Source organism: Callionymus lyra, chromosome 6 (assembly GCF_982586985.1).
Source record: "Callionymus lyra chromosome 6, fCalLyr1.hap1.1, whole genome shotgun sequence".
In the NCBI taxonomy this organism is placed as follows: domain Eukaryota; kingdom Metazoa; phylum Chordata; class Actinopteri; order Syngnathiformes; family Callionymidae; genus Callionymus; species Callionymus lyra.
The window spans coordinates 35235314-35249039 of NC_141823.1; the positions used below are offsets into that span (position 1 = coordinate 35235314).

The window sequence follows — 13726 nt, forward strand, 5'->3', positions numbered from 1 at the left end:
TTATTTTTGTTATATTTTTAATGATGATTTGATTTTCTTTTTGAATTCTGGCGATAACATGGTTATATTAGATGTACCATTTACCTAGTACCCCACTTTTATCTGCTGTCTCACATGAGAACCAAACCTAAGGAACAAAATTTATTGGGGAACGCTGTAATTTTTCACATGTCAACCAACCTTCTTTCATTATGTTTTCTTTGCACGGTACGGTCTGTTTGCACAAAATGCATATTCAGGATCCGACGTTGAACTTATGAGTTGAGAGCATCTGTTTTCCCAAAACTGAATGTAAATGCAAATGAGTGTGACAACTTGACATGAACCATCTAACTGGATCTATGAAGTTGAATTATATTTGTCACCAAACTAAATAAGGTGTATTCAATGTAAGAAAGGTAGAAGTAAATGAGGAACAAGGGAAGAAAACATATTTGAAGTAAATCACAGAGAACATATTTTACTGGAGATAAATATGATCTGTTTTTCTCTTCTGATCATCTCCCATTTTCAATTTGCTACCTTCCTATTTTCTCATTGCTCTCTTCTGTTTCAAAGGGTTGTCGGAGTTTGTGAATTCTGGCATAAAAAACAGATTTTTGTGTGTGCCGTAGAGTGAAGGGCCGTGATTATGCATATTCGCGTGAGATATGATGCAAACAGAACAAGCTGTCTACTTGCGGCTCTCTGGTTTTGATGTTCAGTGAAAAAAAAAACACATCAAAAAATAAAACAAACACATGGCAAGCGCACTTTGACTGGCTCTCATCTCTCTCCATCACATTACTCCTCAAATGGCCATCACTGGCAACACATGCAAAGGTTTACGGTTCCAAAGCACTATCCAGGACAAGTAAACAACGTGAGATGACTTGACTGGAAAAGTGCCAAATAACATCAGCTCAGCTCATGTCCAAATAAAAATAAATATAACCGCTGCTGACTTAATCCCATATTTGCAAAAGACCATTTCAATACAAGCTAGTGGTATATAATCAACTTTATACCATCAAAGTGTTCACAAGCCTTTCATCTCTGCAACTAAGAGATTTAAGAGAAACTATATAGAGTTAACTTTTTTATTGATAATGTTTTCTGAATGTTTTGATCAAAGTCTAATATAAATGTTTTTGTTTCTATCCTGTTTAAATAAGCAAACACATTTGTTTTGGCAGTGAACTTTAGTGTCGGAGGATTGCAGCCTTTTGCATCCACACCACTGTTATGCTAATGCAAGCATACAGGCCGCTGGTTAAAGTCAACAAACCAGCGAAAAGGCAAATCCACGTGTGGCCTGAGGGTTCTACAGAATCACTCCAGGACTGCTTCTTCACCACAGACAGGAGGATGTTCAGAGAAGCAGCCACGTACAACGGCACGACAGACCTCCAAGAGTACACGCAGTCTGTTACTTCATAAATGTGGAAGTGCATGGACGATGTCACAATCACCAGAACCATCTCCATTCGGGCCAACCAGAAGCCATCGCTGACAAGGGAAGTCTATAGACTCTTGAGAGCTCAAAATGTGGCCTTCAAAGCTGGTGACAAGAAGGTTCTGAGGATGGCCAGGGCTAACGTGTCACGAGGCATCAGGGTGGCCAAGAGGGAATACTCCAGGAGGATTGCTGACTGCTTCAGCAACAGCAGAGGCATCAGGAACCTGTGGCGAGGGATGCAGACTATAACGGACTATAAGCCCCCTCTAAAGACCCGCGACAGCTCCACCTCTCTGCTGAACCAGCTGAACGACTTCTTTGCTCACTTCGAGGCAAACAACAGCAACCAGGCACAGAAGACAACGCCACCTCCGGAGGACCAGGTGCTCATGCTATCCCCAGAGAGTGTGAGGCGATGCCTCAGACGCACAAAACCACTGAAAGCCCAGGGTCCTGATAACATACCTGGTCGTGTCCTGAGGAACTGTGCCAAGGAGCTCACAGATGTTGTCACCGATATCTTCAACTCCTCACTGAGACAAGCTGTTGTCCCCACATGCCTCAAAGCTCCCACCATCATACCAGTCCCATAGAAGTCGCCCCCCTCCAGCTACAACAACTACCGCCTGATCGCACTCTCTCCCACCCTCATAAAGTGCTTCGAACAACTAGTCCTGCAGCACATCAAATCAAATCTTGCTGCTACCAGATGATGCCATCTCTGTTACCCTTCACTCGGCCCTAACCCACCTGGAGACTAAAGACTCACATCAGAATGCTGTTCATCGACTTCAACTCAGCATTCAACACCATCATCCCCCAGCAGAACTTTGTTTTTTTGTTGATATTCTGTTTATTAGTTAATTATTTATGTACTGTTGATTATTTATTTTACATTTTGTTGATTATTAATATTAATTTATTAATTAAATAAATTAAAATTACTCTGCTTCTCTAAATTCAATTGGGTACAATCATTAGGTCTGCAGAGAGAACATGAGAGACTAATCTCACAACATTTATTTTTATTAAGTGCATTACTCTTTCATCATTTAGCAGCCACATATTTTGTTAATGAATGATAAATTGTGGTATCCTGCTGCATTTACAGGCTCAGATACATTATACTCATTGGATCTCATTCATGAAATGCAAGTAAAAGCCAACCCATATTTTCACATGAGGTCTCTTAAAGAAACCTACCCAAGGTTTTTGGAGCACACAGAACACTCAAATCTGATTGAAAACGTCAGAATTTGATGAATCCCAAAAGTGAGAGCAACCCATGGCTATGAGTAAATTAAATTTTCACTCATGAATAGAAAATGATTACCATATAACCCTTATACGTTCCTTCTTCTTTTAGTTTGAGAGTTAAAAATATACATTCTATTTTCTTCTGTTAGTTGTGGAGTTGTGAATTGTTAATCAACATGTAGGGATGTGACAGATGTAATTAATCTCTTAACTGTCATATCGGACAAGAAATATATAAATAATCCAATCAGATCCCTAACAGACACTGTTCAAATTTCGACCAACCGTGATTAGTGATTCAATTTTGGTGATGTCCTGGACAAAGATTAAACTGGTTCTGAATATAAAATACCAAAACTAACTTTACCGGTCGGTTGAGCTTCTCTTGGTAGAATTTATCACAAGTGAAATGTCAATGATTTGACATAAAACTAGGGGTAAATAAATGCACAAAAAACATCACTCAACAGGAGTGATCTGATAGTCCAAAATATCACCTGCTAACAAGAACCTTTCTGTCAGGAAATATACCTGATTGTTTACATATTTTGATATTTTAGCCTATCATTAGCCTATATTCACATGTTTTATATAAACATTCATCATGAAGAAAGATGTGTATTCTATTGAGTCAATTTAAAAAGATACTTCACAATTATGAACAACAACTTTAAACCTGCTAATCGTTTACTCATTTAACTAAATATGTTATTTTATTTTATTCAAATCACAGTTTTCAAAGGCATCCACGTACTGCTGACATAACAAAGTGAAATATGAATAAACATGTATACTTCCAGCGCATCCTTGAATTTACACAAACTCTACACTTGCTAGTGACTAAGTAAGTAATTTGTATTTATATAGAGCTTTTCCAGACCAGGGTCACAAAGCGCTTAAACAATCAAAACAATACTCAATAAAATATTTACTTTAAAGGTCAAAATAATACTGAGAACAACACAGGAGTTCCAGAAAATCAAGGAAAAGCCTGAACAAATAAAAATGTCTTAAGATGTTTCTTGAAGGAGTCAGTAGACTCCATCAAACACAGAGAGAGAGGAAGATCGTTCCAAAGCTTAGGAGCAACAGCCTGGAAGGATTTCTCACCTCTGGTCCTGAACCGTGTGCGAGGAACCATCAGTAGATTCTGATCCACAGACCTTAGAGCCTGAGCTTGGGTGTAAGGATGGATCAGATCAGTGATGTAAGGAGGAGCTTGACCATGAATAACAAGGATGGGTGAAATGTGAGTTATTCTACTTGAGCGGGTCAGAATTCTCACTGCAGAGTTCTGAATCAACTGCAGGCGAGACAGCTCCGTCTTGTAAATTCATGAAAACAAACTGTTGCAATAGTCTAAGCGAGAAGACACAAGCGCATGGATTATAAATTCCAGATCATGTGACAACATTTTCCTTAGTTTAGAGATTTTTTCAGTTGAAGGAAACAGTTTCTGGTCAGTTGTCTGCAGTGTTGAACTAGAGACATGTCTTTGTCCAATACAACACCCAGGTTTCTCATGCTCAGTTTGACAGACTTACCTAAGTCACCCAAGTACTGACTCAACCCTGGAACCTTATCATCAGGAGCAATCACCAGAGATTCAGTTTTGTCCACATTTAGCTGTAAAGTGTTTTCACTCAGCCATTGTTAGATTTCTAGCAAACAACCGACCAAGCTGTTCAGCCTCTGGGCTCAGCAAAAGAGCAGTAGAGCTGGATGTCATCAGCAAAAATGTGATAAGAAACATCAGGAAATCTCTGAATGATTTTACCCAGGGGAATCAAGTATAGCAAAAACAATAAAGGACCAAGAACAGAACCTTGAGGGACATTACTGTCAGCTTCACAGGAGACAGAAGTGAGTTGAGGACAGTAGACACAAGAGAATTAATCGTGTCAAACAACACTTTGGTTTTTATTATTTGCTGCTACCAGTTTTCTGAATTAATCAGATCTGGCAGTTTCCATCATCTCATTGTATGAAGACATCAGATCCCTGAGGTGAAGTCTGTGCACCTCAAGTTAAGTGGACTTTCTAGAGACGCTCAGTCTTTCGACAAAGTCTCTTTAGACTCAGGAGATCTTCAGTTTTTTCTGAATTTTCAAGTTCGATTTAACAGGTGCCACTTGATTTAGTATTTCAACACAATGAGTAGTGAAACAGTGAATCAAACTGTCCACGTTTAGGCAGTCATCAAAGGAAAGAGGGTCAAACATGGCAGAAAAACTGTCTGCAGTATCGGCTGAGATAACACGCCTCTAAGACCTAACTTTCAAAAGCTTAGTTTCAGGGATGAAGTCCAGGTTAAACAAGACAAGAGGATGATCACTCAGATGGACATCATGTACAGATACATTAGAAATGTCCAGGCCAAGACAAAAAACTAAGTCTAAAGTGTGGCCTTTTTGATGAGTGGGTTCAGAAACATGTTGCTCAAAATTAAAGGCTTCTGTTAAAGTTAAAAGTTCTTTAGCAGAGCAAGATGTGCCGTCATCAAAATAAAGATTAAAGTCTCCAAGAATAAGAACAGAGTCCATTTAATAATGGAAGATAAGAAGTCACTAAAGTCTTTCAAGAACACCGCCGCAGGACCAGGCGGGCGGTAGATTGACACACAATAGAAAGGTCTTGTAGAACCAACCAAGATCATCTGAGACTCAAAAGAAGTGGATTCCTGTGTCTGAATCACTTTGCTAGAACAACTCTCCCTATAAACGGTAGCAAGACCTCCCCCACAACCAGAGAGGCGAGGCTTCCCCAGGACAATATATGTTGCACATTGTGTATCTCAAATGTTACAGTGATGAAACATGTGTAAGTGTTGCTGTGTCTGGGACGCTCATGTCAAAATGAATAAGCCTTTTGAAAAAATATTTCACACAGATCGATCGAGAAATCTATTTAAAATATTAAAGTCTAATTGGTAGTCCAAATTCAGCTGTCAATAGTCTCATCATACATCTCCACATTATGTGGTTAACTGATCCGTTCAAGATTGCATTTAGAATTTCTGGCAGATCATATTTTTGAATTTTGCATTCTTCCACAACACAGTAATTAGGCGCAATAATAATAATATCAATCAATATGTGTGGGTCTCCTGTATAATTCAACATTGAGGCACTCTTCTGACTCCATCCTTGCGAGGGACATTGATGTTGTGGTCCACCTTGTTGATGTGTTCAATAGGCCTCTACTTCATGTAACAGGATTCTGACCCAAGTGTCACAAAATATCTGAACCAGTGCCTAGGTGCTTTTCCCTTAAAGGAAGTTGCTCTCAGTGAGCGGAGAAGCAGATAGAGTGCACAAATGCTCCTTCCCAGATGCAACACTAATAGACTCAGAGACTCATTAATTCCAAGTGCTATTAGGCTGTTTAATTCTGAGTTTGAGGGTAGGAGTGGAGTGAAAAGATGATATTCATTGGTAATCTTTTTTATTTTTTATTTTTCTTTGATCTATATGTTTTATCCTTAGATTTAGATTGTATCATCTTGCACTTTCTTTTTATTGCACTTTGCACTCTTGTTTTCTTTTCATGAATCTTTCGTCTGTGTTGCTGTGTGCTGGAAAAACAATTTCCGGAAGAGACCTCCAGAGGGATGAATAAAGTCTGTCCTTCCATCTGTCCGTCCGTCCTTCCTTCCTTCCTTCCTTCCATCCATCCATCCATCCATCCATCCATCAATCCATCAATCCATCAATCCATTAATCCATTAATCCATTAATCCATCAATCCATCAATCCATCAATCCATCCATCTATGATATCCTTGATTTTAATAATAATTTAAAAACAAAACATTCATCTGTGGTGAAGTATCCATTGTCACCCAAAACTCAAACATCACTAATTTTCTAATCACCCTCATGTCAACTAAGGTTTGGTATTAGTAATCTGCTCCTTATTCGTCTTTATATGGTATATGGTATAAATACCACTGGTCTGGTTCGTCTGTAATTTGAATCTTGTATTGAAGCCGCAACGAGGGGAATTGTTCCAGAAAAACGAAAACAATTCTATATTTTAAGCTTGCCCTGTGGCAGAAGTTAAAAGAAGGCATACAGACAGGAAGCATACCAGATACAAATCTTGAGTGTTTTTTTAGCATTTAAATGGTTCAGATAAGTGGTTGTTAGATATCACATAGCAACATTCCAATTATCGTCCATTAATATCAGAAGTAGAAACAACCAAAGACACCACCATTTTTCCCAAATCACAAATATTTTAGTTACTTTCTATGACAAATTCATTAAGTAAAAGTAATCTCCGATGAGAAAAATGTAATTACAAGTAAAAGTAAATGTATTTAACTATGTAATCTGTGTATAAAACTTAAAACACGTTCATCCCCCAAACCTAATTATTGTAAAATATTAACCTAATTAACTCAAAGATTTGAATTTAAAAATGCACAACTATCTATCCAACAAACTAAGCATCTTCTCCTTAGAGTCACTTCAATAGTTTAGATGATGATAAATGATGACTGTTAGATTATGATTCATAAACGACAAATTCTCCAGATAGGTAAAACTCTATCATCAGTCTCTCGTTGCTTGTAATAATTATTTATTGCATGCAGGCATAACATTTGTCTCCACATGTCTCTAATATTACCACCGGGAGAGTTAAAATAATTGCTCAAGGACCAGCGGTGAACAGAGAGAAGACTTTTATTTTTTTATTTAAAAAAGTTAAAATGATTCTTGCAAGCAGCCAGGTGCTCTAGCAGGGTTATGCCAAGGTAACCGCTCTATATTTAACAGAGTTAGAAAAATGCAAGTTCATGATAATGAGCTTTGTATCTCTGTGTGAATTTAAATTACTCATTTAGGATCAGGTTGGGAAAATGCTTAAAGAGTCCTTTGCTACACGTTTGAAAGTTATCTTAATCATTCTTTAGCTCTACTTAATGATTACAAATAACAAACTATGCGCAATCTTACCGAAATATCACAAAGGGCAGCGCAACATCTAATTGTTTTTAAGAACACACAAAGTGCTGTGTCTTTGCGTAGTGCGGTGAACAAATGGATGGTCTCTTGCATATTACTATTCAAAGTCATGACTTGTAATTGCTTTGCCAACACAGTTCAGATTTAAGTGGACTGCAGAGCTACTTTCCTCAAGCAATAATGGACAATTATCACCAGCAAGGAAGACACAACCATGGCCTTCTGCCGCAGGAAATTATTCTACAATGACCAAATATCTGACCAACTTTCAGACAATGTTTTTAATGTTCATTGAATATACTTTAAATTCATATGGAGAATATAGTGCACCACTTCAAAACCCAAAAGTATTGTGATCAAGAACTAAATCTGAATTGCATTTTTATTATCGCTGTCTTCTTCTGCTGATCTTTCGGTCACCACCCACTGCTCATGAACAGTGGTGAGGGTAATGCATACATTGACTTGTATATCCACAGTTTTTCTTTTTGGCTTAACTATTTGTGACCCCATTATATGCACCAAATAGTCAAAATAGTTCACCATTCAGCATAATAGCAAAAGTCATCAGGAATCACGATGAGAAAATCATGTCTGTGTTTTGCCTTGGTCTACAATTATTATTTATTGCATGCACGAATAACGCATATTATAATATCGCCACACGCCTCTTATATTACCACCGGGAGAGTTACAGGGAAATAAAATAATTGCTCAAGGAGCAAGCTTTTTTATTTTATTTTTTTCAAAGTTTCACTTCCCCTTCCTACAGCGCCTGTGATCGGCAGCATCTAAAGTCGGCTCCTGCTATTGAGTGTATTAAAAGTCGTTTTCACAACTATTTATGCTACTATAATGCTCATCTCTCAAAGGATATGTTGCACACTTAGAACTATAAAGTAGATTCCAGGCGTGCATTGGTTTCGATGATTTTATTCCTCTGTAAACAGAAACACACAAGCACTTGACTTGGCTGCTTCACACATGCTCGCTTTCCATCGAATGAATCTAGAGACGAACGGACCCACAAAGACCCTAAACCTGCCCAAAGTGCCTGCTAGAGTTTTACTCCCTGTCCCTGTCTAAAAATAGAAATATAATTCTTCTGCACACATGAATGATACAAATTAACAAAACTTACACATAATATAAAATAATGAAGAAATAAACAAATAAGAAAGGGGTGCCCTTTCAATCTACTTAATATTACTATTGCTCCACAGATATGTCTCAAGCCTTACGGATCTATGATCGTGACTCTCTGTTTAGCATCAGAAAGTCGATGGAGGACCTTTACATTGGGGACAGTTTTGATTGAGCGTTTCCCCCTCCGTCTGTCATGGACACAGACTATCTGCTGCTTTGTTGGATATCGGGTGAGTTCTGCAAGAAATTGAGGAGAGGTTCCTGTACTGGTGTACAAGTCAAGAGAAGACACAATACAGCTCGCCTGGACTCTGACGTCATCGTACATGTTCGGTGTCTGTGCTACATTGCTCCCTGTGATGTGTGTGACAACACATCAGCGCTGCTGTTTGCCTGGACCTAAATGGAGATCCTGGAGCCGACAAAGCACCGGAGTGGTGGTCAGATGTTTTCATTTTCTATTTTTACTTCGGTGTTTACTCCAGAGCTGCCCTCACGTTCCAGCTGTAACCCAAGTGACCGCTGGAGAAGCCTTCGAAAGTGTCATCAGCAAAATCATCAGCACTGCACATTGGCTTGTTGGATGCTCGCTCCATTGCAAATGAATCCTTTTCTCTGAATGATCTCTTTACAAGAAAAAAGTTGGATTTATTGTGTCTTTCAGAGACATGTCAGAGAGAGGAAGGTGTTATTTAACTTAATGATCTTGGTTGGTTCTACAAAACCTTTCTATTGTGTTTCAGTCTACTGTCCGCCTTGTTCTGCGGCAGTGTTCTCGAAGGACTTTAGTGACTTTTTATCTTCTTTTATTCAAATTGAATCTGTTCCGATTCTTGGAGACTTTAATCTTCACGTAGATGACATCACATCTGGCTCTGCTAAAGAACTTTTAACTTTAACTAAAGCCTTTCATTTTGAGCAACATGTCTCTGAACCCACTCACCAAAAAGGCCAAATTTTAGACTAGTTTTGACTCTTGGCCTGGACATTTCTAATGTATCTGTACATGATGCCCATCGGAGTGATCATTCTCTTGTTTTGTTAACTTTGACTTTGTCCCTGAACCTAAGCCCTTAAAAGTTAGTTCTCAGAGGTGTGTTATCTCAGCTGATACTGCAGACAGTTTTTCTTGACCTTCTTTTCTTCAATGTGTTGACAATTTGATTCACTGTTTCACTAATCATTGTGTTGAAATACTGGCTAAGGCGAACTTGACAATTCAGAAAAAAACGTGCCCTTGGACAAATGAAGATCTCCTGAGTCTGAAGAGACTTTGTCAAAAGACTTAGCGTCTCTGGAAGTCCACTAAACTTGAGGTGCACAGACTTCACCTCTGGGAACGGATGTCCTCATACAATGAGATGATGGAAACTGCCAGATCTGATTACATTCGGAAACGTGTGACAGTAAATAAGAAACCCCTCAAAGGGTTGTTTGACACGATCAATTATTTCGTGTTTCCTTCTGCTCCAATTACCCCTGTCTTCTGTGAAACTGACAGCAATGCATTGTTGAGATTTTTCACTGACAAAATTTAATTGATCAAAGAGAAAATGCCTCCCCTTTTGTGTGGAACCCTTGCTGTCACTGAGTCTGTCTCCAGCTTGTGGGTCTTCTTTAATCCTGTTACTCTGGCTGATATTTCGGCACTGGTGAGCAAGATGAACCATTCTCTCGCTCGTCCGATTCCGTGTAGGCTCTATATTTAAGTTTTCATGTAATAGGCCCCTGGGTTACCAAAATGGTAAACCTCTCCCTTTCCACAGGGGTTTGACCTCAGTAATTTCAGACCTATTTCTAAGTTTCCATTCTTGTCCAAGATCTTAGAGATGGTGATGTCTGAGCAGTTATCGTTGTTCCTGGATCATAGCGACATCCATGGGAAGTGTCAGTCTGGTTTCCGCACACATCACTCTCAAGGAGAAAGCCTGAAAGTGTCCAGTGACATCATGAAGTGGAGTCCCTCAAGGTTCTGTTTTGGGTAAAATCATTCAGAGATTTCCTGATTATTCTTACCACATATTTGCTGATGACCTCCAGCTCTACTGCTCATTTGACACAACTGAGGCCGAAAGGCTGAACAGCTTAGTCAATTGTTTGCTAGAAATCAAACAAAGGCTAAGTGAAAACACTTTGCAGCCAAATGTGGACAAAACTGAAGCTCTGGTTATTGCGCCTGATGACAAGGTTCCAGGTTTGAGTCAGTACTTGGGTGACTTAGGTAAGTCTGTCAAACTAAGCCTGAGAAACCTGGGTATTGTATTTGACAAAGACATATCTCTAGTACAACACCGCAGAAAACTGACCAGAAAATGTTTCCTTCAAATGAGAAAAATCTCTAAATTTAGTAAAATTATGTCACAACACGATCTGGATCTTATAATCCATGCATTTGTGTCTTCTTGTTTCGCGTCTTTAGACTATTTTAACAGTTTATTGTCGGGTCTAAACAACAAGGAGCTGTCTCGTCTGCAGTTAATACAAAACTCTGCAGCAAGAATTCAGACCCACTTTAGTAGAAGAACTCACATTTCCCCGATCCTTAAATCTCTTCACTGGCAGTTTATTTCGGGATCAATTTTTAAATTCTGGTTCTTACTTTCAGATCTATTCGTGGTCGGACCTTCCATCATTTATCTGATCCAGCCTTACACCCCAGCTCGGGCTCTGAGGTCTGTCGATCAGAATCTACCGATGGTTCCGCGAACACGGTTCAGGACCAGAGGAGAGAAATCCTTCCAGGCTGTTGCTCCTAAGCTTTGGAACGATATTCCTTTCCCTATCCGTTTGATGGAGTCTACTGACTCCTTCAAGAAACATTTTAAGACATTCTTATTTGTCCAGGCTTTTCCCTGATTATCTGTGACTTCTGTGTTTGTCTTATGTGTCTTGGCCCTTTAAAGCATATATTTTAGCTGTATATATTGTTTTTCATTGTTAAAGCGTTTTGTAACCCTGGTCTAGAAAGGTGCTTTACAAAAAACATTTACTTATTTACTCAATAAATCAGTTTTAAATCAGTTTTAAAACAAAAGTTATAAAAATGTATGTTGTACTAGTGTGTGCACACTCGAGCTATCACAAAAGGCAAACACACACATAATCATGTTAATTGTGCAAGTACATGCTTGACTAAGCATGTAAATCAAGAGACAATTATCGATTAAGGTTTTATAGTGAAGATAATTGGTAAGAAATAGATTAGATATGAGTTTAGGTTTCCATAATAATACTCATTACAATCTGAATACTGTTGTAGGTTCACATTTAGCAGAAAATAAATCTATAATCAACTCTTATGTGTGCTTATGATTTATTTAGTTGTTATTCTTTGGTCTCTCGGCTTTGTGGCCAGTAAAGCTTTCAACAAAGATCTTTAAAATGTTCTAAAAACATGCTCATGTTTTCCAACTAAAAATATATCAAATCGTGTTTATTAAAATCAGACACTCTTTCACTCCATGTCCATTCAAGGATTAAATGTCTAGTTTCCAGAAAGAAAAAGCTTGAATGATCAGATATCAATATGTGACAAAGCTAAACAAAGGACGCATTTTACCTCATCTACATAAATAATTACACAATGAATAGAGTGGACAATGACCAATGTTTTAAATGTTCAGCAGAAAATAGTACTTACAAACAGCGTTTTTGTGACTCGAGTTCTTATTTGGCATCATCTTTACTCCTCTGGACTTCAGCTCGATTGCTTTCTTAACTGTAGGAAGGAAAAATATTGGGATAATTGATGATTTAAGTGAAAAATACTCACCTATTTTGACAAAATTAAGAACACATGAACAGAAGGAGATGAAGAGTAAAGGGAAGAGGTGATTGTAAGTCAGTAAGTAAGTTAAGGTTATTTGTAAAGCGCCTTCCTATTAGTTATGTTATAGCAAAACTACGTTCCTCGGCTGGAGGCCTTCCACAATAGAAAACTAGAAAAGTAATTGTTTATTCAGGAGTTTATTTTTTTATTTTTTTCAAAAATAATTTAAGAAACTTCAACTCCGACCAGTAGCTTGTCTTAGTTGCATTCCCAAAATGTCAATCTTCTAGCAATCTTATCTAGTAACAATGTAATGTTTAATGAACATATCATTTTAAAATGAATGTTTAGATTTTCTTCATAAAAATATTATATAGTAATAATTTATATATATATATATATATATATATATATATATATATATATATATATATATATATATATATATTTATATATTTGGCTCTTTACTGTAACTTTTCTGTTATTTTGCTTGTTTTTAATCGACCACGGTATGTGAGATAAAGCAGTCGAAACAATAGTGACATTAGTGACAAATTCCTTTTTTGGATCCAGAACAAACTCCATAAAAATCTTGGTGTGGTTAAATGTGTTTGTATTTCAGAATATTATTGAAATGTCACCACGCTTTTTATTACAAGGCTATTAAAGCTGCACATTTTTTGGTTTGTGAACTTAAGTTATCATCATCTGTTAGATATAAACAATGAATATGTTCGTCTTTAGGATAAATGAAATTCAGAAGTCAAAATACATTTAAGAAAAATTAAAAATTATGAAAAGTGTCTTTTCATTCCTTGATTGACCACAATCTGTGTTCATAATGTAAAATCAGATGAAAGTACAACCACATCACCAATAAATTTTGAGCATGTCGGCAGACACCGGTACATTGGTCACTTTGCTGCATGCAATACTTCAATGAAAAATAATTAATCAAACTCACACATGAAATATTAATTTAGGGATTTCTGATTGGTCATTATTGAATATTTAAAATTGATTTACAATTCAGTATTAAACCAGATGAACCTAAATTTATGAAATCTCTTTTGAACAAGATCCCAGACCTTTTTTGCTTAGTTCAAGAATTTTCATGATAATTAATAGGAGCAGCTGTCGTGATGGT

General features: G+C 37.5%; 1 protein-coding gene across 1 annotated transcript in view; it reads right to left on the reverse strand.

Annotated features, from left to right (window-relative positions):
- Positions 1-13726, reverse strand: part of LOC148078931 (CUB and sushi domain-containing protein 1-like) — a 462769-nt gene that overhangs the window by 166252 nt on the left and 282791 nt on the right. The window contains exon 7 of the mRNA XM_087792967.1: positions 12451-12528. Within this exon, the coding sequence (XP_087649093.1) occupies positions 12451-12528 (78 nt within the window). The remainder of the gene's footprint in view (positions 1-12450; positions 12529-13726) is intronic.